Source organism: Oryx dammah, unplaced genomic scaffold (assembly GCF_014754425.2).
Source record: "Oryx dammah isolate SB20612 unplaced genomic scaffold, SCBI_Odam_1.1 HiC_scaffold_12, whole genome shotgun sequence".
Lineage (NCBI taxonomy): Eukaryota > Metazoa > Chordata > Mammalia > Artiodactyla > Bovidae > Oryx > Oryx dammah.
Window position 1 is genome coordinate 2,938,255 of NW_024070196.1, and position 27,115 is coordinate 2,965,369.

At 38.3% G+C, this 27,115-nt stretch overlaps 2 protein-coding genes across 2 annotated transcripts in view; one reads left to right on the forward strand and one right to left on the reverse strand.

The window, feature by feature from the left end:
• The window catches only part of FGA (fibrinogen alpha chain), a 7,854-nt gene extending 5,500 nt beyond the window's left edge, over positions 1 to 2,354 (forward strand). The window contains 2 exon segments of the mRNA XM_040251345.1: positions 1 to 711; positions 1,451 to 2,354. The exon segment at positions 1 to 711 is cut by the window's left edge and continues 12 nt beyond it. Coding sequence (XP_040107279.1) covers positions 1 to 711; positions 1,451 to 2,160 — 1,421 coding nt within the window. The 3' untranslated portion in view covers positions 2,161 to 2,354.
• A 16,469-nt stretch (positions 2,355 to 18,823) lies between these two features.
• On the reverse strand, positions 18,824 to 26,593 carry FGB (fibrinogen beta chain). Its single transcript, XM_040251346.1, has 9 exons — positions 26,459 to 26,593; positions 26,208 to 26,228; positions 23,480 to 23,671; positions 22,818 to 23,001; positions 21,656 to 21,883; positions 21,031 to 21,144; positions 20,549 to 20,674; positions 20,058 to 20,343; positions 18,824 to 19,462 (listed from the first exon to the last, which is right to left on the reverse strand). Exons 1-9 carry the CDS (start codon positions 26,558 to 26,560, stop codon positions 19,231 to 19,233), a joined length of 1,485 nt encoding a protein of 494 aa, XP_040107280.1. The 5' UTR covers positions 26,561 to 26,593; the 3' UTR covers positions 18,824 to 19,230.
• Between the last annotated feature and the right edge of the window lie 522 nt (positions 26,594 to 27,115).

Sequence of the window (27,115 nt, forward strand, 5' to 3'; positions counted from 1 at the left end):
GTGCTGGCGCCTGGAACACCGGCCGCCCCGAGCCCGGAAGTGCTGGCATTCGGAATACTGGAAGCTCTGGATCTTCAAGTTTTAGGCCAGATAGCTCAGGTCATGGGAACATTAGGCCTTCCAATCCAGACTGGGGCACCTTTAGAGAGGAAGGAAGTGTAAGTTCGGGGACAAAGAAAGAGTTCCACACAGGTAAACTTGTCAGTACTAAAGGAGAAAAAGAGCTTCTGATTGGTGATGAGAAGGTCACCTCTGGTCACACAACTACTACTCGTCGTTCATGCACTAAAGTCATTACAAAGACTGTTACAAACGCCGAAGGTCGCACAGAAACGACCAAAGAAGTGGTAAAGTCTGAAGATGGTTCTGACTGTGGTGACGCAGACTTTGACTGGGACCATACTTTTTCTACGAGGGGTAACCTAGAGGATTTATTTCATAGAAACAATGATGGTTTCTTCACCCATCAGTTACACGAGTTTGACGGCAAGACACGCTTAGAAGCCGATGTTCCAGCCTTAAGGGAAATTGGCTCTTCCGGTAGTAAAACTTCAGCTCACAGCAAACAGTTTGTAAGCAGTAGCACAACTATCAGCAGAGGTGGCTCTGCGCTTGAAAGCAAGAACTTTAAAATGGCAGATGAGGCCGAAAGCGTAGAGGATCTTGGCATTAAAGGAGCACATGCCACCAAGAAAGCTCGTCCTGCCAGAGGTATCCACACTTCTCCTTTGGGGGAGCCTTCCCTGACCCCCTAGACTAAGTTCATTACTCCTGCAACGTGTCTCCCATAGCACCTTTTACTTCTTTCTTAGTCCTCTATCCTGCTTAATTGAAATTACATGGGTGTGTGTGTGTGTGCGTGCGTGCGTGTGTGTGCGTGCGTGTGTGTGCGCGCGCGCGCATGCTAGACTGTAAGTTCCATGGGGGCAGGGACTTTGTCTATCATGTTCATTTCTGTATTCCCAAATGCCTAGCAGTGTGGAGTCAGCATTCAATAAATACATGTTATATGAATGAATGAATTAATCCCTCGAACTCAATTTTAAATTTGTTTATTCAAATTCTTTTACCACTCAGAATGTGTGCTGTTGGAAATTGTCACTAACATTAGTCATATTTTTAGTGTATGGCTCAGGTGACATTGAGGTCAGGTTAAATATAAGTGATATTAGTACTAAATGCTAAAGATATCTTTGCTGATTACTTGCCATTAATCAGTATGTGGAAGTGAAATTACAAATTCATTGAGAAAAAGCCCCCTTGCAATTTGTACATATAAATGCTATTGACTTGCATAAGTTCCATCCCTGTGTTCTCTATAAAGAGAAGGAAGAATGGAAGGAAGGGAGGGAAAAGAAGCCAGTTATTTTCATTTAATCTAGGCCATTTAACTTTGTAAAGTTAAATGAGAGAAATTTCTTCCAACCAGCTTAATTTTTTTTTTTTTTAGACTGTTATGATGTCCTCCAAACACAGCCTTCAGGTGCCCAAAGTGGCATTTTCAGTATCAAGCTACCAGGATCCAGTAAATTTTTTTCTGTTTATTGCGATCAAGAGACCGGTTTGGGAGGATGGCTTTTGATCCAGCAAAGAATGGATGGATCACTGAATTTTAATCGAACCTGGCAAGACTACAAGAGAGGTTTCGGCAGCCTAAATGACAAGGGAGAAGGAGAATTCTGGCTAGGCAATGAATACCTCCACTTACTAACCCTGAGGGGCTCCATCCTTAGGGTTGAATTAGAAGACTGGGCTGGAAAAGGGGCTTATGCAGAATATCACTTGAGAGTAGGCTCTGAGGCAGAGGACTATGCCCTGGAGGTCTCCTCTTACAAGGGCACAGCAGGTGATGCTCTGATTGAGGGTTCTGTGGAGGAAGGGACAGAGTACACTTCTCACACTGGCATGCGGTTCAGCACCTTCGACAGGGATGCAGACAAGTGGGAAGACAACTGCGCTGAAGTCTACGGAGGAGGCTGGTGGTACAACAACTGCCAGGCAGCCAATCTCAATGGCATCTACTATCCTGGTGGCTCCTATGACCCCAGGGACAACAGTCCCTATGAGATTGAGAATGGTGTGGTTTGGGTCCCCTTCAGAGGTGCAGATTATTCTCTCAGGGCTGTTCGTATGAAAATCCGGCCCCTTGTGACACAATAGGCTGAAGGAGTGAAAGTGAGAGGACTCTAGTGAAGAAGAGAAAAAATTAAGGAAGAGAAAGGAGTTGAGATTCTTTACAGCCTACCAAAAATTCTCAGGTGCTATTTTATTATTCTTTGTACTGTAGCTAAATGTAACTGAGACATAGTAGTGTTTATAAAATAAAGCTATATGAGTTTTTAATCTTTAAAATAGTTCCATGGGCTTTAAAATTTGTATTAAAATGCACCAAGGGACACACAGCACATCAGTAAGAGGAAGTGAGGTGGAAGGTCCTCTCTTCAACACTTAAGGGTGTAGTTTTGAGAATGTCTCCATTTTATACCACCCAAAGTCATAGGGTCATTGTAAAGCAAAAAGTAGCTTCATCTATTCTACTTGAATCATTTTAAACCAATATCTTAAGTTGCAAATCACTGGACTGAACAATGGCTGGCCTTTGTTTAGGAATTTACAAATTACTATGTACATTAATCTCCTCTGTTGGCAAGCAAATCCAGCAAGGCAGAAGGAGCATTCTTTCCTAATAGAAATAGAAACCTATCTACTTTTTAAGACTTCCAATGAAGACCTTAATGCACATTAAAATTTTTCCCCAGAGTCTAACCAATTTCTTTCAGAAAATACATGGAAGAAAGCATTTAAAATCTTTTAAATATTTACAAGTAGTCCAAACACATTGAACTTAACACTTTAATAAAATCCCCATAGTTTTCATTTCACTTCATTTTTCACCAATCATAAAGTATGTTCTGTGATGTATTACTTATTAAAGTAAGACAATTTTTGAAACCACCTCAATATGATCTATATAAATATAGTCATACATCCAATATATTTGCATTGGTCAGTATTTTATTTGATCTAAGTTGCATCTTTGGTGGCCTTGGCTCCTGGCCCCAATTTTTATCTCACATTTTCTTCTAGTGAGAACCACTTGCCACTTACCCTTGAAAATGTATTAAAATATCACAAGCATATTGGGATCCCAGTACATTGCTCTCACTTGCATAAAGTTTCCATCCCAATGAAAATGCATCCTTTCTCCTAGGAAGGGATGAGGGGAAGGAAGGATGGGAGGGAGAGAGGGAGAAGAAGGAGGGAGGGAGAAGGGGTAGGAAAAAGGAAAGGGCTCTGGGTGGTGCCTGGGGAAGTGGAAAAAAGGTGAGCAAAACAGCTTGCAAATGAGTCACATATAATGGTCCAATATTCTTGCATTTCCTTATGTGCTGCTGAAAATCCTTGCTACAAGTAAGTGACTGCCTCTGAATCTTTATATAGATGGCTAAGAGCTTCTTCAGAATTTAAAAAGATTTTCATTTATTTCAGACATTAGTGTGTCATATTATTTCTAAGTCTACCTCCTTAGATATATCTACCCACACATCTGCCTACACATAATTTGAGTTGGAAATAGAAGTATTTTATTTTCCAGAATATCACACTATTAGGGACAGAATTGATCCCCAAATCAAAGTGACTTTGACTGTGAAGGGCCATTTTCTCGATCTACCTCTTTAAGCTGTATTTCTCTCTTGCTTTCTGGTATTACACACCCTCCTGTCTTACCTCTCTCAGTCTGTAATTTGCAATTCCTGCTCAGATCACTCCTTAAATGTAGGAGTTTTTCATTGCAACAACTTTAGTACTCATTTTTATCAGTTGGAATTAGGTTTGACCCATGTGGCTTAAATAAGACAGAAACTCTACAGAAGTATGCCCCCATGAAATCTTGAGGAAGCCATCATCCTAATAGATAACTTTCACCCTCAAGTTTACCTCATGGCCCAAATATTTTGTCTTGGGCAGTCTGGGGGAGGAGAGACAGAGGAGAAAGAGGTAGCTTGTCTCTTTTAAGGAACTTTCCAGGATGTCCCATAGAGCACATCCACTATGTCGCATAAGTCACAAAGACAGGCCAAGCTGCCAGAAGGATCAAGATGCCTTGCTTATTTGCTGGAGTACAAAACTATCCTGATTAAAATTAGAAAGACAGTGAGGATAGAGGTTAGGAGAAGCAATTAGCAATCATAGCCAGACCATTGTTTCTCACTCTGCAAGTGTTTTCTCCTTAGATAATTTGACAATTGCTACAGCTCCAGTTATCATCAATAAGCTGTTGATAACTTAATCTAATCTATATTTTTCAACTACTACTGAACACATTCAGTTAAATATTTCTCATTAAACTAAGATTAACTAATTACTTTCCCATCAAAACCTATTGCCTCACCCTAGTTCTAATTTTAGTCATAGACCTCACTAGCCCTCCTGTTTCTTAATCTAGAAAAATTGGTCTCCTCAGCTTCTATGCTTCCTTTCAATCAAATATCCAGTCTACTCCTAAATCATCTTCTACTCTCAAAATGGTCATTGTTACAACACTGTTATGCTCTTATGTTATCTCGTGTTAATCTTTTCTCTTTCAAGCTGTCTAACAGTCTGTTAACCTCACACCTTACTGCCATTCTTTATTTTTTTTACTGAAGTACAGTTAATTTACAAAATGTTGTGTTAGTATCAGGTATACAGGAAAGTGATTTATATGTATATACATATACACATATATATGTATTATGAAAAGGAATAAATATATCATTTTTGTATTCTTTTCAATCATAGGTTATTAAAAGATATTGAATATAGTTCCCTGTGCTATATAACAGTATCTTATTTTATATATATTTTATATATACTACCATATATATGTTAATCCCAAACTTCTTATTTATCTATCTCCCCTCATCCCCTTTGATAACAGTAAGTTTATTTTTTATGTCTTTGAATCTATTTCTATTTTGTAAATAAATTAATTTGCATCAATGTTTTAGATTCCACATATAAGTAATATCATGTAACATTTGTCTCTCTCTGTCTGATTTACTTAATTTAGTATGATAATCTCTGGGTCCCTCCATGTTGCTACAAATGGCATTATTTATTTTTAATGGTTGAGTAATATTCCATTATACAAATTAGAGATACCAAGGGAACATTTCATTCAAAGGTGGGTACAATAGAAGACAGAAATGGCAAGGACCTAAAAGAAGCAAAATATATTAGGAAGATGTGGCAAGAATACACAGAAGAACTATACATTAAAAGTCTTAATGATCTGGATAACCAAAATGTTGTGGTCTCTCATCTAGAGCCAGACATCCTGAAGTCTGAAGTAAAGTGGGTCTTAGGAACCATTACTATGAACAAACTTGGTGCAGGTGATGGAATTCCAGCTAAGCTATTCCAAATCCTAAAAGACTATGCTGTTAAAATGCTGCATTCTTTATGCCAGCCAATATGGAAGACTCAGCAGTGGCCACAGGACTGGAAAAGGTCAATTTTAATTCCAATCCCCAAAAGGGCAATGCTGAAGAATGTTCAGCATTTGAAGAGTGAACATCGACATTTTAGGAATCAGTAAATTAAAATGCCCTGGAATGGGCAAATTTAACTCAGATGACCATTGTATTTACTATTCTGGGCAAGAATTCCTTTGAAGAAATGGAGTAGCCATCATAGGCAACAAAAGAGTCCAGAATGCCGTACTTGGGTGCAATCTCAAAAATGACAGAATGATCTCTGTTCATTTCCAAGGCAAACCATTCAATATCACAGTAATACAAGTCTATGCCCTGACCTGTAATGCTGAAGAAGCTGAACAGTTCTATGAAGACCTACAAGACCTTCTAAAACTAACACCCCAAAAGGATGTCTCTTTCATTATAAGGGACTGGAATGAAAAAGTAGGAATTCAAGAGATACCTGGAGTAACAGGCAAATTTAGCCTTGGAGTACAAAATGAAACAAGGCAAGGGCTAACAGAGTTTTGCCAAAAGAATGCACTGGTCATAGGGAAAAAAAACAACTCTTCCAACAATACAGAGACAATTATATACATGGATATCACCAGATGGTCAATATTGAACCACATTGATTATATTCTTTGCAGCCAAAGATGGAGAACCTCTATACAGTCAGCAAAACCAAGACCAGGAGCTGAGTGTGGCTCAGATCATGCCAAATTCAGACTTAAATTTAAGAAAGTAGGGAAAACCACTAGACCATTCAGGTATGATCTAAATCAAATCCCTTATGATTATAGAGTGAAAGTGACAAGTAGATTCAAAGGATTAGATCTGATAGAGTATCTGAGGAAATAGGGGTGGAGGTTGATGATACTGTACAGGAGGCAGTGATCAAGACCATCCCAAGAAAAAGAAATGCAAAAAATAAAAACCAAAATGATTGTCTGAGGAGCCCTTACAAGCTCAGCCTTCTTCACAGTCCAACTTTCATATCCATACATGACCACAGGAAAAGCCATAGCCTTGACTAGACAGACCTTAGTCGGCAAAGTAATGTCTCTGCTTTTGAGTATGCTATCTAGGTTGATCATAACTTTTCTTCCAACTATATCTTAATTCTACACAGAACTTCCTGTGGCCACAGGACTGAGAAAGGTGAGTTTTCATTCCAATCCCAAAGAAAGGCAATGGCAAAGAATGTTCAAACTACCACACAATAGCACTCATCTCACATGTTAGCAAAGTAATGCTCAAAATTCTCCAAGCAAGGGTTCAACAGTACATGATCAGAGAAATTCCAGATGTTCAAGCTCAATTTAGAAAAGGCAGAGGAGCCAGAGATCAAATTTCCAACATCCACTGGATCATAGATAAAGCAGGAGAGTTCCAGAAAAACAACTACTTCTGTTTTATTGAGTAGGCCAAAGCGTTTGACTGTGTTGATCACAACAAACTGGAAAATTCTTAAAGAGATGGAAATACCAGACCACCTAACCTGTCTCCTGAGAAATCTGTATGCAGGACAAGAAGCAACATTTAGAACTGGACAATGAACAGACTGGTTCCAAATTGGGAAAGGAGTACGTCAAGGCTGTAATTGTCACTCTACTTATTTAACTTCTATTGCAGGGTACATCACACAAAATGCTGGACTGGATGAATCACAAGCTGGAATCAAGATTGCAGAAGAAATATCAGTAACCAGTGATATGCCACCCTTATGGCAAAAAGCAAAGAGGAACTAAGGAGCCTCTTGATGAAAGTGAAAGAGGAGAGTGTAAAAGCTGGCTTAAAACTCAACATTCAAAAACTAAGACCATGGCATCTGGTCCCATCAGTCAGTTCAGTTTAGTCGCTCAGTCATGTCCAACTCTTTGTGACCACATGTACTGCAGCATGCCAGCATTCCATGCCCATCACCAACTCCTGGAGTTTACTCAGAATAATGTCCATTGAGTTGGTGATGCCATCCAACCAGCTCATCCTTTGTCATCTCCTTCTCCTCCTGCCTTCAATCTTTCCCAGCATCAGGGTCTTTTCCAATGAGTCAGTTCTTCACATCAGGTGGCCAAAGTTCTGTAGTTTCAGCTTCAGCATCAGTCCTTCCAATGAATATCCAGGACTGGTTTCCTTTGGATGGACTGGTTGGATCTTCTTGCACTCCAAGGGACTCTCAACAGTCTTCTTCAACAGCACAGTTCAAAAAGATAAGTTCTTCGGTGCTCAATTTCCCTTATAGTCCAACTCTCACATCCATACATGACTGCTGAAAAAAAGCATAGCTTTGACTAGATGGACCTTTGTTGGTGAAGTAATGTTTCTGCTTTTTAATAAGCTGTCTAGGTTGGTCATAACTTTTCTTCCAAGGAGCAAGTGTTTTTTAATTTCATGGCTGCAGTCACCATCAGCTGTGATTTTGGAGCCCAAAAAAATGAAGTCTGTCACTGTATCCACTGTTTGCCCTATCTATTTTCCATGAAGTGATGGGACCAGATGCCATGATCTTAGTCTTCTGAATGTTGAGTTTTAAGTCAACTTTTTCACTCTTGTCTTTCACTTTCATCAAGAGGCTCTTTAGTTCTTCTTCGCTTTTGGCCCTAAGGATGGTGTCATCTGCCTATCTGAGGTTATTGATATTTCTCCTGGCAATATCTATTCCAGCTTGTGATTCATCCGGCCCAGTGTTCCTCCTGATGTACTCAGAATATAAGTTAAGTAAGCAGGGTGACAATATACAGCCTTGATGTAAACATTCTCTATTTGGAACCAGTCTGATGTTCCATGTCCAGTTCTAACTGTTGCTTCCTGACCTACATACAGATTTCTCAAGATGCAGGTCAGGTGGTCTGTATTCCCATCTCTTTAAGAATTTTCCACAGTTATTTGTGATCAACACAGACAAAGGTTTTGGCATAGTAAATAAAGCTGAAATAGATGTCTTTCTGCAACTCTTTTGCTTTATCAATGATCCAATTGGCAATTTGATCTCTGGTTCCTCTGCCTTTTCTAAATCCAGCTTGAACATCTGGAAGTTCATGGTTCATGTACTGTTGAAGCCTGGCTTGGAGAATTTTGAGCATTACTTTACTGGTGTGAGTGATGAGTGCTATTGTGTAGTAGTTTGAACATTCTTTGTAATTGCCTTTCTTTGGGATGGGAATGAAAATGGACTTTTTCCAGTCCTGTGGCCACTGCTGAGTTTTCCAGATTTTCTGGAATATTGAGTGCAGCACTTTCAGAGCATCATCTTTTAGGATTTGAGATAGCTCAACTGGAATTCCATCACCTCCACTAACTTTGTTCATAGTGATGCTTCCTATGGTCCACTTGACTTTGCATTCCAGAGTGTCTGCCTCTAGGTGGGTGATCACACTATTGTGGTTATCTAGGTCATGAAGATCTTTTCTGTATAGTTCTGTGTATCCTTGCCGCCTCTTTTTAATATCTTCTGCTTCTGTTATATCCATACCATTTCTGTCCTTTAGTGTGCCCATCTTTGCAGTAATGTTCCCTTGGTATCTATAATTTCCTTGAGATCTCTAGTCTTTCCCATTCTATTGTTTTCCTCTATTTCTTTGCACTGATCACTGAGGAAGGCTTTCTTATCTCTCCTTGGTATTCTTCAGAATTTTGCATTCAGATGGGTATATCTTTCCTTTTTTCCTTTGCTTTTCACTTCTTTTCTCAGCTATTTGTAAGGGCTTCTCAGACACCATTTTGCTTTACTGAATTTCTTTTTCTTGGGGATGGTCTTGATACCTGTCTCCTGTACAATGTCATGAACATCTGTCCATAGATCTTTAGGTACTCTGTCTATCAGATCTAGTCCCTTGAATCTATTTGTCACTTCCACTGTATAATCATAAGGTATTTGATTTAGGTCATACCTGAATAGTCTAGTGGTTTTCCCTACTTCCTTCAATTGAAGTCTGAACTTGGCATGATCTGAGCCACAGTCATCTCCCAGTCTTGTATTTTGCTGACTCTGTAGAGCTTCTCCATCTTTGGCTGCAAAGAATATAATCAACATGATTTTGGTATTGACCATCTGGTGATGTCCATGCATAGAGTCTTCTCTCATGTTGTTGGAAGATGATGTTTGCTATGACCAGTGCATTCTCTTGGCAGAACTCTGTTAGCATTTGCCCTGCTTCATTCTGTAATCCAAGGCCAAATTTGCCTGTTACTCTAGGTGTTTCTTGACTCCCTACTTTTGCATTCCAGTCCCCTATAATGAAAAGGACATCTTTTTTGGGTGTTAGTTCTAGAAAGTAGGTTCTCTTGTAGGTCTTCATAGAACCATTCAAGTTCAGCTTCTTCAGCATTACTGGTTGTATTACTGGGATATTGAATGGTTTGCCTTGGAAATAAATAGAGATCATGCTGTCATTTTTGAGATTGCACCCAAATACTGCATTTCGGACTCTTTTGTTGACCATGATGGCTACTCCATTTCTTCCAAGTGATTCTTGCCCACAGCAATAGATAGAATGGGCATCTAAATTAAATTCACTCATTCCAGTCCATTTTAATTCAGTGATTCCTAAAATGTCACTGTTCACTCTTGTCATCTCCTGTTTGACGACTTCCAATTTGCCTTGATTCATGGAGCTAACATTCCAGGTTCCTATGCAATATTGCTCTTTACAGCATCAGACTTTGCTTCTATCACCAGGCACATCCATAGCTGGGTGTTGTTTTTCCTTTGGCTCTGTCTCTTCATTCTTTCACTTCATCACAAAAAGATGGAGAAACAATAGAAACAGTACAGCCTGTTTTCTTGGGCTCCAAAACCACTGCAGTTGGTGACTGCAGCCATGAAATTAAAAGGCACTTGCTCCTTGGAAGAAAAGTTATGACCAGCCTAGGCAGCATATTAAAAAGCAGAGACATTACTTTGCCAGTAAAGTCCATCTAGTCAAAGCTATGGTTTTCCAATAGTCATATATGAATGTGAGAGTTGGACCATAAAGAAAGCTGAGGGCCGAAGAATTGATGCTTTTCAACTGTGGTGTTGGAGAAGACTCTTGAGAGTCCCTTGGACTGCAAGGAGATCACACCAGTCAATCCTCAGGGACATCAGTCCTGAATATTCATTGAAAGGGCTGATGCTGAAGCTGAAGCTCCAGTACCATGGCCACCTGATGTCAAGAAGTGACTCATTGGAAAAGACCCTGATGATGGGAAAGATTGAAAGCAGGAGGAGAAGGGACAACAGAGGATGAGATGGTTGGATGGCATCACCGACTCAATGGACATGAGTTTGAGCAAGCTCCCAGAGTTGCTGATGGGCAGGGCAGGCTGGCGTGCTGCAGTCCATGGAATTGCAAAGAGTTGGACACAACTATATGACTCAGCTGAACTGAACTGATATCTTAATTTTACACCTAGATAGATCCATCTCCATCTATTAGCCTGAAGCTAACTTAATGCTCTCTTTAGTATGCCAAAGTACATGAGAAGCCACTTAATAACTCTTTCCTTAAATGCAGAGGATGCGTGTGTGCTCAGTGTCACTTTAGTCCTGTCTGAATCTTTGTGACCCTAGGGACTGTAACCCACCAGGCTCCTCTGACCGTAATATTCTCCAGGCAAGTATACTAGAGTGGTTTGCATGCCTTCCTCCAGAGAATCTTGCTGACCCAAAGTTCAAACCCGCATGTCCTGTGTCTCTTCAGTTGCAAACGGGGTTTTTTTTTTTTTTTTTAAACCACTGAGCCACAGGAGAAGTCCTAAATGCAGAGACTATTGTTTTTCCATCTACTTTAGTCAAGATCTGGCACAAATTAATGACCCAATAAAATATTTGTGAATTAATAAATTTAAGAGTTAAAAGGAACTTTAAAATTCTTCCATTTCAAGCTCCTACTGACTGTGTCAATCCCTTCTGTATTTGTTGATATCATATTTCATTTTTATCAAAAAATTATTTAAATTTTGACTCATACATTCTATTAATATTTATATACTCATTTTCAGTGTATGGAAACTTTTTAGAATAAAGTATTATACTTTAATAAAATAATACAGTAATATTTTAAATTGATACTTACTAGAGTTCTTTTGGGTTTTCCAGGTGTCTCAGTGGTAAAAAACCCACCTGCCAATGCAAGAGACATAAGAAATGTGGGTTTGATCCCTGGGTCAGGAAGATCCCCTGGAGGAGGACATAGCAACCCACTCCAGTATTCTTGCCTAGAGAATACTATAGACAGAAGAGATTGGCCGGCTATATAGTCCATACTGTCGCAAAGAATCAGTCACGACTGAAGCGACTTAGCATGCACGCAGAGTTCCTTATTAAAGATGAGAACGCTCTATTAATAGATTTTTTTTTCATGAGAAAATAGTAGTTTGGGGAGGTTAAATACTGTGATGATATGAAGCACATGTGGAGTTGCAGCTCATAGCAGTGTTCTTCCAGGCTCTAACCACCTAAGTTGCCCACAGAATTTACTTATTGAATATTTATTTATTTATTTGGCTGCACCAGGTCTTAGTTGCAACATGTGGGATCCTTGATCTTAGGTGCAGCATGCAAGCTTTTAATTGTAGTGTGGGGGGATCCAGATCCCCGACTAAGTATTGAACCCAAGTCCTCCCACGTTAGGACCTCAGAGTCTTAGCCACTGGACCACTGGGGAAGTCCCACCCATATAATTTATTATAAGTTCTAGGATAATGATACTATACTTCATAGATAAACATGAGAATATTGCAAAGAGCATTTAATTTCAATTATTTTCCCAGTAGTATTACTGTCTGTCACAGGTTCCCCTTATAATCAACAAAATACGTTTCCAAGTTAGCTGACACTAGAGGGCAATGGCAGCCCACTCCAGTACTCTTGCCTGGAAAACCCCATGGGCGCAGAAGCCTGGTGGGCTGCAGTCCATGGGGTCGCTAAGAGTTGGACATGACTGAGTGACTTCACTTTCATGTTTCACTTTCATGCATTGGAGAAGGAAATGGCAGCCCACTCCAGTGTTCTTGCCTGGAGAATCCCCGGGACAGGGGAGCCTGGTGGGCTGCTGTCTGTGGGGTCGCACAGAGTCGGACACGACTGAGACAACTTAGCAGCAGCAGCAGCAGCAGCAGCAGCAGAGGTGCAATTGGAGAATCAGGAGAAGACCCATCCAACCAAGTTGATCATTAATCTCAAATTATATCTAGGAGAGCCTGAAGGAAAAAAAGAAGAAACACCACATTAATATAAGTATATGCAGGATACAAAAATTATAAGCTAAGTATTTGTTATACTTGAACAAAGTAATGCAACATTTTCTATTTGCTGAAACAACTTGAGATAAAGCAACATTTAGATTTTGGTGAAGATTATACAAATTGCTTGTGGCTTCCCAGGTGGGACTAGTAGTAAAGAACGCACCTGCCAATTCCGGAGACATAAGAGACATGGGTTTGATCCCTGGTTTGGGAAGATCTCCTGGAGGAGGACGTGGCAACCCACTCGGGTATTCTTTCCTGGAGAATCCCATGGATTCTGGGATCCATGGCAGGAGCCTGGCAGTCTATGGTTCATAGGGTCATAAAGAGTTGGACACAACTGAAGCAACTGAGCATGCACAGGTGCACACAGATTGCTTGTAGGTGATGGAATTTACATGGAAACCATTTTGGAGATATCACATTTTATTTATTTATACATTTATTAATTCACCTAGATCCTCTTTTTAGTTGAATCCCAAATACTTTTATAAATCTCATTTATGGAGAAAAATCTGTAATTAATTCAGGGCAAGGTTCAGTTCAGTTCAGTCGCTCAGTAGTGTCCAACTCTTTGCAACCCCATGGACTGCAGCACGCCAGGCCTCTCTGCCCATCACCAACTCCTGGAGTTTACTCAAACTCATGTCCATTGAGTCAGTGATGCCATCCAACCGTCTCATCCTCTGTTGTCCCCTACTCTTCCTGCCTTCAATCTTTCCCAGCATCAGAGTCTTTTTCAATGAATCAGTTCTTCGCATCAGGTGGGCAAAGTATTGGAGTTTCAGCTTCAGCATCAGTCCTTCCAATGAATATTCAGGACTGATTTCCTTTAGGATGGACTGGTTTGATCTCCTTGCAGTCCAAGGGACTCTCAACAGTCTTATTCAACACCACAGTTCAAAAGCATCAGTTCTTTGGCACTCAGCTTTCTTTATAGTCCAACTCTCACATCCATACATGACTATTGGAAAAACTATAGCTTTGACTAGATGGACCTTTGTTGGCAAAGTAATGTCTCTGCTTTTTAATATGCTGTCTAGGTTGGTCATAACTTTTTTTCCAAGGAGCAACTGTCATTAATTTCATGGCTGCAGTCACCATCTGCAGTGATTTTGGATCCCCCCAAAATAAAGTCTACCACTGTTTCCACTGTTTCCCTATTTGCCATGAAGTGATGGGACCAGATGCCATGATCTTGGTTTTCTGAATGTTGACTTTCAGGCCAACTTTTTCACTCTCCTCTTTCACTTCCATCAAGAGGCTCTTTAGTTTTTCTTTGCTTTCTGCGAGGTGGCAGGGCCTTAAAGACCATAGAAGGAAGTGGTATGGTAAGGAATTTGCACCTGGGGAAGAGAGGCAAATTAATCATCATCTGAGAGTTGGACATTCTGTTTTTCGTTTCCACATAGTAAAAGCAACATTTCAAAACCACAGAGGCAAGAAAATTTAAGACACCCTGCCTGGTTTGAGCTGAGAAATGGTCAGTGATCTCCCTCTTCATCAGCTCATTGCCCAGGGTGGCTGCATGTTGATTGCATCAGGGCATTCTGGAAAATATTTGCTAAATCCACCTTTGACTCATCTGCAATAGGTCTATGACCTTAGGTTTGTATGCCTACATAAGCGCTTGCAAAACTGCATTAAAAATATCTCCTTTTAAGAGATAAAGCAAATGTAGCAAACAATTGTTTAATCTAGGTGAAGGGCATAGAGGTATTCATTAAATTGTTTTTATAATTTATTTGTAAAACTGAAACTTGTCGAATAAAATGTTGTTGGAGAAATAAATATCATTCAGTCAAAAACAAAGCCAAAAAACACATCACCTGTTGTTAGGAAAGAAATGGTGCAATGCTTACTATTCATACCAGTTAAAATGATTTGCATAAGCGTAAGACCCAGTGTAATCACCTAGGAAATAAAATACTTGAATAAATAGTGGGTAATATCATGCTCCTGTTTGCTGTCTTACATACCTAAAGAACAGTTAAAAATTCATATAAAAGATGATTCTCCTCATAGAAAATTGGGGAAAGGACCTAAAAACAAACTCTCAAAAGAAGATAGTCAATGGTCATTAAACATTTTAAAATCTTGTAGTTGCACTAGTAATTAAATGTGTGAAACTTAAAATAATTGTCAATATTTTAATCACCATTCAGCATTCATGAAGGAGGAGAAAATAAAAATGCAAACATCTCTAATTCTGTGTGCCAAAGGTAAATCAGTACAATCTTTATGGAGAGTTATTTGGCAATATTGTAATTTAAAAGCACTTAGAATGCCAAAATCCTTTATTTTCTCTAGAAATTCTGCTTCTAGAAATTTATTCTAGAAGGAAGTAGATAAAAACTTATAGATAATACAGATTATATTTTGCATGCAAAAATATGCTAATCACAGCATTGTCCTTATTAGAACAAGGTCAGAAAAATCTAAATGTCAAATGAGAGACATTTGTTCAAAAAAAAAAAGAGTATGTGGCACATGATGGAATATCATATGGCCATTAAAAATCATATTATAGAAAATTATAGAAGAATATTGAGTAACATGATAAAATTTCTATGTCCCAATGTGAAAACTTCAAGTTCTAAAACATGCACAGGATAACAACAACAAAAATCTATCAAAATATTAATTGCTTCCCTGTTGAGTGCTGAAATTATAAATGATCCTACTTTTTTCTGTATTTCACCAAACATCTAAAGTAATGCATTCTACTTTCTTTATTTCAAACCATAATTAGGGTCTTCTCTGGCTGTTCAGTGATTGGGACTCTGCACTTCAAATGTAGGGAGAGCAGGTTCGATTGATCCCTGCTCAGGGAACTAAGATCCCACATGCAAATTTGTGTGGCCAAAAAAAAAAAAAAAAAAAAGCAACAACCCACAGTTGATGTTAAAATAAACAGAGCTTATTCCATTTCCTAGGTTTAGCCATAACACACCAACACACTGTGACTTGGTGCAGAGCTGCATGGCGGAGGAAACTCAAGGAGGGATCATCAAATCACACGGACAGTGTAGGGGATGGATAGTGTTCAGAACCACAGCTTCAGCTCTAGGTACAAAAAGGTAGGTAGCATCTCTCATTTGTTTCTACACCTCAGAAAACCTAAAAGTCCAGCTAAAGAAACACCTGAGACTGATAGGTACCAGAGGAGAAATAGTGGTTCTAGTATTTGGGGCTCATGCTGCTAAACCCAGACTGGGTCTCAGACATAGGCAATCGTTATCTATGAAGTCACGTAATCTCAAAGATGACCTCTTTCTCTAAATATTGCCTCACAGTCACCACTTGAGTGGAAAAAGTGCTAGATAAGAAAGACAGGAGTCTCTGGAGAATGCAAACATAGCCTGACTCACTTGTTCTGAAGTCCAGCCACTGATCAGAATCTCTTAGGGCCATTTATTTAAAAACATACATTTTTCCAATCTTCCCCATGTAGAGACTCTGATGCAGTAAACTTAGGTTGAGACCAGGAACTCTGTGTTTTAAATAAGTTCTGCAGGTTTAGATGGTCATTGTACATGGTATTTTGGTGTGCAATGGTTAAACAGAAGTGTTGGCTCAACTACTGTGGTTTGTGATATGTTAGATAATCCATGGTTTTGCCCCACATATGTTCATTTAAAAAAACAAGCCTTTAGTTATATTAGTTATCTGTTTTTCCTCGGTTCCTAAATGCAGAGGAATGGGAAGCTTACATCCCAAGTGCATTTATCCTTCATAAGTCTAATGAATTATATACGCTGCACTGGGTTTAGTCACTCAGTTGTGTCCGACTCTTTGTGACCCCATGGACTTTAGCTTGCCTGGCTTCTCTGTCCATGGGGATTCTCCAGGCAAGAATACAATACTGGAGTGAGTTGCCATGCCCTCCTCAATTTGTTTTATACTTTCAGTCTTAATTGTATAAGAAATATGTTATAGTTCTCATGCCAAAATATGAGATTATTAATTTCAATTCATTTTTTATTATCTTCATAAAAGTCGTGAGCTAAAGTTTTTAGATACTGTTTTATATACTCTAACTAGGGGACACTACCTTTTGACTGTATTTACAATTTTAAAACTTGAATGGGCAAAAATCAGATATGTAACATTTCTTACCAAATGATACCTTCAGTTCAGTTCAGTTCAGTCACTCAGTCATGTCCGACTCTTTGCAACCCCATGAATCACAGCACACCAGGCCTCCCTGTCCATCACCAACTACCGGAGTTTACCCAAACTCACGTCCATCGAGTCGGTGATGCCATCCAGCCATCTCATCCTCTGTCGTCCCCTTCTCCTCCTGCCCCCAATCCCTCCCAGCACCAGGGTCTTTTTCAATGAGTCAACTCTTTGCATAGGAATGCTTATTTCTTTCTAGATAGATATTACATATTACCTAGGTGTGATCTCCATGTACAAGTACATTAACTAAGAATTGATCATAGGAGTACCTCCTTTAGTGGGTTTTAACTCTAGGAATTCACTCAGTCCTGAGTACATAAGGGGATTGAGCAAAGGTCTGAGGGATATTGCACCTCCCCATCCTTTATTCCGTGGGCTTTTGCTATACTCGGTCTTGCTTAAAAAGGTCTACTTTCAAGTATTTTGCATATTGAGTTTCTATGTGTACCTTTTTTTGGAAAATGTGTTCTACATTATAAAAGGTCTATCCAAGATCTTAAAGAAACTCCTAAAGGAAATCAGCCCCAAATATTCATTGAAAGGACTGGTGGTTAAGGGGAAGCTACAGTATTTTGGCCACCTGATTTGAAGCTCTGACTCATTGGAAAAGACCCTGATGTTGGGAAAGATTGAGGGCAGGATGAGAAGGGAACAACAGAGGGTGAGATGGTTGGATGGCATCACCAACTCAATGGACATGAGTTTGAGCAAACTCTGGGAGACAGTGAAGGACAGGGAAGCCTGGCGAGCAGCAGTCCATTGGGTCACACAGAATCAGATGTGACTTAACAACTGAACAATAAGGTCTTAATAATATGAGATTTATATATTTTAATATATATAAATTTATATATTATATAATATTTATAAATTTATTAAAATCTCAAAGATTAATAAGAGCTCATTATTAGCAAAGGAGAAAGATATGTAGCCCTAACAAATGACATTTAAAGGAAGCCTTGAAAATGAACAGCAATTTGTCAGATGGTATTGGAGGAAAGATGCTGTTGACAACAGGAGCATAATATAAAGGGGCTTGCCCTTTCCTGGCATGGTGAAAAATTCACTGTGACAAGAATGTAGATGTACGGTGAAAGGGGGCAGGGGCAGAAGACAGTGCGGAGACCAAGTAACAAACCATTTTCACTCCCAGCTAAGAAGCCTGGATTTTAACATTTAGATAACAACAAGCTAACATTAAGTAGGAAAGTAACTTGGTCAGAATTTTCTATGTTTAGCACAATTTTCTATTTTTAGCACACTTAATATACTGTTATATTAATTTATTATAACAGTAACATCTTGAATATAGGTAGGTATGGGACAGAACTTACGGCAGGGAACCTGGATAAAAGGTAAGGTTGGCTATGATGAGGAGTTAAGAGAGTGATGGCATTGCCATGATAGAAATGAACATTTGCTTAGATGCAGAGATGAAAAAGATGGGCTTCAGATCAATGCTTCCATGAAAATCAGTGGCGATGACATTGCAAGAGGGAAGGAAGCCAGAGGGTCAGAGGGTTGTCCCAGGGCAGATGGAGAATACAAAGGGAAAGACAATTTGAGCTGACATACTCATTTCCCAAGAAGTGGAAAGAAGAGAAATCCACTTCTGTTTTAGTTCTGCTGTGACCATGTGTAAAACAAAAACCCAATTGAGGCCAGTAGGCCAAATTTCCAGGGGCAAATGCTGCTTGTTACCTCACTGCTTCCCTCAAAAAACGAATGGAGAAGACTTGACTGTGACTGTGCCCTTGGTCTCTCTGACCCGCAAGGCTACCTCCCTGCAGAGCAGTGGCTTTTTGTGAAGCAGAGTGAGACGCTGAACCCTCAGGGTGCCACCGTCAGCTCATTCGCTGCTCGAGGTTGGGAATGCTTCTCTTTGCTCACAGGTTCAAAGCCTAACTCAGTGACCATGTGGATTACAAAATAAGACAACATTAATTTATTGTAACATAAACTGGTTTAATGAATAAATCTTTTTGAGTTTTCTGTGATAGATCTTACATAAATAAAGAGAGGTTCAAAGTGAATTTTAAACATATGATTTTACTTCACCTCAATTTCTCTTCCTAATTTGAAATTTCTCACAATCCACTGGAATGGAAATTATGAACACTGACTGTCCACAATTATCCTTTTAGTTACTTCTTTGTACACAATGGAAATGACAAATATGAGAGAAAACCATGTGCTGTTTTTAACGTCATTTGTCCTAAAAACTTTTTCTGAAAACTCACACCAACTACCTTTTGATAGCTTTAGAGAGATATAAGGTATGAAAAAAAAAATTCTGATAACATGATATACAAAAATGTTATTACATGTGGAAGAATAATACTCTGTGTGGGGGATACTATTGCTCTGGGAAGTAAGGCCTGATCTTCATGGACATCTTCTTCATCGAGTACCAGGAGCCCTGCCAGTTCATCCACACCACTCCATCGTCTGTGCCGTGCTTTGCCATGTCCCTGGTGTATGCTCCACCCCAGTAGTATCTGCCATTGGGATTGGCTGCGTGACATCGGTTATACCACCATCCACCACCATCCTCTTTAGAACACTGCTTTGTGGGATCTGTAGTTTTCCTGAAAGGAAATTTGTTTGGAGTTATTACAACTGCCGTGCTCTCAAGTTAATTCTTTGCAAAGCCCACAGAGGAGTGCTGGGTGCAATATTCCTTCCCTCTGATTCTATATGGAAAGTCACAATAATGCACCAAGGGCTTTCTGTGCCCTATAGTGAGAAAGGGAGATAACTGGGCCCATGTGGCAAATTCACTATTCGTTATGTTATCCTGAAATGATAGCTTTCAGATCTCTCAGTGTTACAGATTCTTAGAAAACAAAATGGAGGTTTCAAAAGACACAGTCCATGATAGACATACAGAAATCTATCTAAGTACTCACTACTTAGAAAGTAACTGGGCTCAAATTACAGTTGTATCTTTTACGGTTATGTAATGTTGGGTAAATTACTTCATCTGGCTACTCTTCATGTGTGAAATGAGGATAGCAGTGGCAACTTTATAGCTGAAGTGTTTCAGAGAGAGCTTAGTACAGTGCTGGCACACAGGAACTACCCAAGAAACAAGCGTCACTAATCATGCTTGCTGTCAGTAATGACTGCAGGCAGCAACATGAGCCGTGGCACTGAAAGCAGGAGAGAAGCAGCAGCACATACCAGCCATCGTTGTCTCTGTCGTACGTGCTGAAGAACATGCTGTTGTGGATGGTCATGGTCCGGTTTTCTCCAACCAGTTGAGAAGCCCCTTCTATGAGGGCATTGCCAGCTGTTCCTTTGTATTTGCTCACTGAGAGCTGATATTTGTTGGCCTCATTCTGTACAGTAAATCCTTCATAGAGTGCCATCACCTTATCGCCTTTCCAGTCCTCCATTTCAATCAAAAGTTTTGTGGGTCCCATATTGGTAAGCTGGCTAATTTTGTCATTTCCAAGCCAATACTCACCTAAAGGAAAAAGAAAATAAAATCTCACCAAAAATAAAAATTTTGAAAGCAAAAAACTGCCTTTCCCCTCTTATCATTAGCTTTTATGCTCCTTTTGTAAATTCTTCTCGACCTCCTAAAACTCCTAAAAGCAAACTACCAACACTATATTTTTTAAATGGAAAAAAATCTAAATAAAGAATGATTTTGTACTCCCAGTTGTTACCTGGTACACCACAGTATTTTTTCCCTTCTGCATTGGTTGCAATATTTCCAAATCCTTGTTTATATGGATCCCATTTCCTGCCAAAGTCAACACTACCATCTTGACGGTTCTGAATTACTGTCCATCCTTTGGTTGAAAGAAAAAAAATAACACATATTAACCACTAACAAATAATGTGCTTTTGGGGGCAATGTCTGCTTTCCTTGCCCATTTAATTTATGCCCACTGATAATTAGTGCCCTTAAATAGATATAATAAGGAAATAAATGTGAAAGGAAAACTTGCAAATCTTTGGAAACTGCAAGTGCTTTATCTTTTACCCAAAACTGTGAATCAGAAATATTTTATAACTTCTAAAATATCAGATTGCATTCCAAATCAAATGGCTCATTGTTAGTTTTGTTAAAGCTAGGTTTTTTTCCTGGCATTTTATGGTATCAAAATAATTTCAGCATAATAGTCAAAAGCTATCAAACACGTACCTCCTTTTTCCGTTTTCATATCACAGTATACTCTATATGGTTTGCTAGAATCCTCAGGCTGAATGAGGTACATTTCAGATGTTTCACCTCCATTCCTGATGATTTCCTCACATTCTGCAACCGTAAGAGAACAAATTATATTTAGGGACCACAACATCATTACTTTGCATTTAGTCACCAAGTTTGTAAGATAATTGATTACTAAAGAATGTTTTATTTTAGACATCTGAGGATAAATGTTACAGAAACTGAAGCTTCCTTTTACTAAAAATCACACTCGGTTTCAAGGAATCCAAAGGAGTGAGAAAGCCCTTCTCCACCTTTTGTGTCCTGATATCTATAAACTTCCAGAACACATGTGATGGAGAAATCCCTACATCTATCCATTGTTCCCATCTATTCAAGCAAGTATGTACATTATACTCATTGAGCTACCAGCATCATTACGCTGCTTCCTACTCTTCAAAAACTGGCAAGCGCATTAGGTATACTGGGGATATCTTCATGATGTGCTGAGATGTACTTAGGAACTTTCGGGGAAAATCCACTGAACTCGTTTTAGTTCTCTTATTTTTAGAGTGTGAATTCTTCCATAACCTTCTAGAAATATGTTTTAACTAGTTACCTTTGCCAGACACCACAGGAATATTGCAAGTGACAGTACACGGGGTGCGGCAGTATTCCATCTGAGTTGAGACATCCGATTCTAATTTTTGTATTTTGCTTCTCAAATCTTCCAGAATTGAACGGAGCACACGAAGCTTAGTTGGGATATTACTGCTCACAGTCTCATGTATATATAACTGGTGCTTTTCCAGATGTGAGGAATACTCGTTTACTACATTTTCATTATCTGGAAAAATGAAATTGTGTAGGAATGTTTAGCATTTTCTCTTGACAAAAAAACTAAATGTATTCAATTATACAATCATGATTTTGATTTTGAGAATAAACTAGCCTCGGGCATTGGGCAGTCGTGATATGTAGTTGCACTTAAGGAAAATTATTTGGTCCACTGCATACATAAATTAACATATAGTCTAGTCACTACACTAGTAATTTACCTTAGGTTAAGGTAAAAATTAAGCCTAATGATATATTCAATAAGTTGCTTATTTATTTCTTTGATAAGGAAAAGAGGAGAAAGCAGTACTTAGGCCTTCTATCTCAGTTCAACATCTTATAGAGTAGATGCACTTAATTTACTTATCCATCCCACATAACTGCAGCAGAAATACAAAAGAAATATGCAAGAGAAATGCCATGATTCTTTGAAAAAATGTCCAGATTTGGGTAGGCTATTCCCTGAGACACCTATGCCTGGTTCAGTCACTAGCTGATTCCTAACCACCAGGCCAACAGCACTCAAAATTCAGATCTCAAATTTCAAATGATGGGATCATTATTTGCAATTCGACTGAAGATATCATAGACACATACATTTAAAATGTCAAAGGTTAAATCTATAAATGCTAAATTTTCACTCTGTGAATATATTAGCTTCAGAGTCATAAGTTTCTTATTGAGTAAAAATAAGGACTCACAGTAAAAATGTTCACAGAAAATCATCCTTGCTGATGCCAGACTGGGAGTTAAAGCTGAATAGTGCTTACGTAACAAGCTGCAGGTGAAGATGCCTAGGTGAGGACCTTGGGGTAATCAGGCTCATACTGAACTACCCAGGCTCATCTAGAGACCTGGATCTTCTCAGAACTGTGCGTTCCCCATAGCACTCTGACAGTTTCAATTTTGTAATAGAGTCAAACAGAAACCACAAGGATATCTACCTTTTACTTGATTCTGCCTTTGTTTCCATACGTTTTTTAGCTGAATTATATATTCAAAGGTGGAAGAAGAGGTGTGGGAAACAGACTCCACATCATTACGTAAATCTTCTACACTCTTTCGGATCGATCTTTCCTGTTTTACCAAAGTATCTTGCAACTGACATCCTGTAGGGCACAACACACCCTATATACAAAGAAAATCGCCAACATAAGATGTAGGATTGAGGTATTTGCAAAACAAGCACATAGTGAAAATTCAATGACAACTTTCACCAATATAAAAACTTGCAATTTGATTTTCTTTATATAAGACCAGAAGTTCTAGACTCACCATTATAATTCTCTGAAGATTAAAAATAATCCTTACCATAGAACAAAGGTAATTAGGTATGAAAGTATTACCACCTGAACAGACAAAGTGGGCAAGTACAAAGGAGAGGCAACATCCTGTGTCCTGATTTGTAATCTTGGTTGCAGACCAAAGGAAACTAGAAAAGCACCCTTAGCCCAAAGCCCAAAGTTTATGTTCTGTATTTACATCCAAAAGAAGCAAGCAAAATGACAGTGATGGTAACGTGGGTCAGTGCTCATCAGGAAGACACATGAATGTGAGTTTCTCCACACGGGAGGCCCATGGCGGACAGAGGCATGTGTACACCCACCAGGTCCGGGTCCGCGTGCAGGCAGCCATCAGCGTCAGGGGGCTTTCTCTCCACTTTCTTCTGGCGCGCAGTTTCTGTGACGGGCCGAGGACGATAGCCACCTCCACTGATGGGAGGGGCCACAGGTCTCAGGCTGGGGGCCTCTTCCCTCCTCTTGTCATAGGGCCGATGACCGCGAGCATCCAAACGTAACTTCAGGGGGCCAGGCAGAAATAAAACGAAGAGTGTTGCGGAAAACTTGAGATGTAGTATTCCAACAGTCTCATTTTATAACTTAGGTTACTAAATGATGATTTCCTTAAGGACCATCAACTGACTAGCTATTGCTGGCAAATCAATAGGTTCCCCAGGTCTCTTTAATAAGAGCAGAAAGAAAAACAGTGCAAAGAGCTACTGTACCTGGAGGAGTTTTAAAAAGAGTCCTTAAAAAAAGTTGCATCAGATAATGAATAGCAATGAACTCAGATTCCTGAAATCTATACATTGGAACACACAAAATCCTATGAAATCTATACTGTCAGGAGGAATAAATGTTCTCAAGCCACTTGGTTTACTAAATTCCAGTAATTATTTATTACTTTTAATTTTTATGAATTGATTATTTCACTAGCTCTTAGTTAATAATACTTAAGTGGCAATACAGATGTATTAAAAAACAAATGTATTTGTAATAAGACACCAATTGACTCTAACACGTTTGTAAAGGAATAAGGTATTCTGGAGCCAGGCTACTTGGTTTCAAGTCCTGACCCACACACACCACTTTCTAGTTCTAAAGACTGAGGGTGAATTACTTTATCTCTAAAACAAAGGTAGTCATAGTATCTGCTATATAAGATGATTTTAAGTATTAAATGACTTACTGCATGTGATACCCTTAGAAGAGTGCCTGGCACATATTAATTTCTCACTATTATCTTTATTGCAATCACACATAACAATAACAGATACTATAGTATAAATGGCTTTTCCACTATTAACTCCAATCTTCTATTAACAAAATTGTCAAATCATTCTCATGAAATTTCTTACATGACTGCTTTATCAAATGCCATGATTTCTCATTTAAAATAATTATTTCATTTAAATAATTCTTAGGTTATGTGCATTGCAATTAAATTATTTGCAAATTAAAAATATAACATTAAAAGATAGTGAAGTGGAAAATATGCAATACAATGCAAAAGTGCTGGCCTGGATTAACTTTATTATCATCATATGGTCTTTGTCAGTAATTACACTTTTCAGGTATAGAAGGAAATGGCAACCCACTCCAGGATTTTAGCCTGGAGAATTCCATGGACAGAGGAACCTGGCAGGCTACACAGCCCATGGGGTTGCAGAGTTGGACACGACTTAACAACTAAACCACCACCACCGCCACCACACCTTCCATTTTCAGGGTTTAATTAAAAATTAACAAAGGACTACATTTGCACCAGAGACTAAGCTCTCTAGCTATCTTGTGGGTCTAGAGGTCACTGATGACTGTATTTGGAATTTTACTATCATTTATTCAGTAAGAGACAGTACATTTAGTAGGAGAGTGCTAGGCTTTAAACCTGGGCAGATTGGTTCCAGATTCCCCTGCTTAACTTCTGAAATTAAACTACAGTATGTTATGTGTAATTGCATTAAAAATAATAATGTATGAAGATTTGTAGGAAATATATATTTTGAAGATATGGTCGCAGTCAAAGATGGTGTGTTCTAACAGAAATTTTATGAAATGTGATTCATCTGTTTATTACAAATAAAATTATAACAGGAGAAAAATACTTTCTTTTTATTTAGAGTATCATTAGAAAGGTAGCAATGGTGATCTAGCGTTACTAGAGAAAAGGAAATGAAAAATGTTTAAAAGAAATTATATGGATATTTAGGTTTATGAAGACCACTTATTGAAATAACTAAAACTAGAAAATCCAGTTGGAAGGATAAAAAAGTAAACTATCTCTTTGTAGATTAGTCAGCGAGATGGAATGTATAAGTGCTTAGCCTACTGCTTCATAAAAGTTGATTCTTACACATTCTTTACATTTTTCTTACCTAACTCAATTAACCATATAACTATCTTTTTATATGTATACCTTGATAATTAAAAGGAGCTATATATTATTTCAGGAGCTATATATTAGGTTCCATTTAAATTCAACAAATGATCCAAAATGAATCATTTCATTTAATTACTTCATTCACTGTGTACTTTTATTTCTAGTGTGGCAGATACTATGTTATATACAAGTAATTAGATTAGGAATCATCTGATAATAAAATTTAAATTCTTAAAGTGTCATTTTTCTAAATGTATTTTTGTATTTTGACATCTCCAAGCCAGTAGGAGTGATACTTGAGGCAAAACTGTTCTATGAATGAATAAACTAAATGGAGTGCTATATTTCATAACCATTAACAATAACAATATATAAATTTCTCAACAAAAAAACAATTTTTAATCTTATATCACAGAACGTGATCTATTTTACTTTTAGATTTAGTTCACAATTTTCATTTACCAATAGCCAATAATTTCAGGACCTATGTATTACCTTCCTTCACCAAAGAGCTACCCAGCAATTACAGCTTTTTTCTTTTAAAATACTGCTCTTTTATTTTATAGTCTGTGAAATTTTCAAGTTTTTGTTCTCAGATTGTAATAACATATTGCTAGAACTAAATGAAAATCATACTACTCAGGACAGCAACAATCAAGAAAAGCACTTCTTACCTTAGCTCTGTCATCTTCTACCTGGGAAAATAAAGATGATAAACCAGAAAATGAGAAATTATTATTTTGTTTTTACGTAAGAAATACTATACAACATTCTTTAAATAAAATAGGTCCTAGAAACTAACAATTCAATTTCATGACTAAAATCAATGCTAATTTCATTAAAATAAATATTCAGGTAAGATTATGATTTGGTTATATTTTATATTAATAGTATTAGTAAGAATATAATAATATGTAAAAGTCACCTCATCATAGTCAGGATATTGGGCCTGAACTATAAAAGCACACAAAAGCAGCAGTAATAGATGTTTCATGGTTTTAAATTTTTGGAAGTTCCAAGAAATCATCCTTTGCTTTGGACTTAACTGAGAGATCTTCAATCCTATATATACCTGAATCCTGTGTTAGCTATCCCTTTTCAAGTGGTTACCTTCCTTAGTTAACATTTAATTTTTTGGTTTACTTGTTGACAGAGCCATTTTATCCCTTAAGCAACATCTTCCCAGCAAGACTTATTTACTTGTCATACAATTGTTCTCTGTTGGCCAAGTTTAGTAATACCAAAGTTCTTCAGTTCATTTAATTGGACAATATGATGGGAAATAGGGAAATTCCTACAAGAGCTGTGTATTACATTTCCTGTAAAATAACTTGGATGCTACATAGGCTCCCAAAGAAAGTGTGAAGAAAAAAATACTTTTAATCTGAGCACAAAATATTGGACCTACTTACAAGTACCCACTAACACTGTGAACTCACTAAAGGCTTACCATAAATGTTGCTGGAGGTAATCCTGTAATTTAGTTTTTGAAAAGGCCACTAAACTCAAGAATTACATTACCATATGTTCATCTTATCTGTCAGACATTAATCAGAATAGTGAAATGCTATGATAGACAAAC

Excerpts from the sequence above, each read along its gene's own strand:
- FGB (XM_040251346.1), bottom strand. The coding sequence starts at position 26,560 with ATGATTTCTTGGAACTTCCAAAAATTTAAAACCATGAAACATCTATTA. Across the intron at positions 26,229-26,458 it reads AATATCCTGACTATGATGAG|GTAGAAGATGACAGAGCTAA; the intron begins GTGACTTTTACA and ends TTATTTTCCCAG. Across the intron at positions 20,675-21,030 it reads TATGAAAACGGAAAAAGGAG|GATGGACAGTAATTCAGAAC; the intron begins GTACGTGTTTGA and ends TTTCAACCAAAG.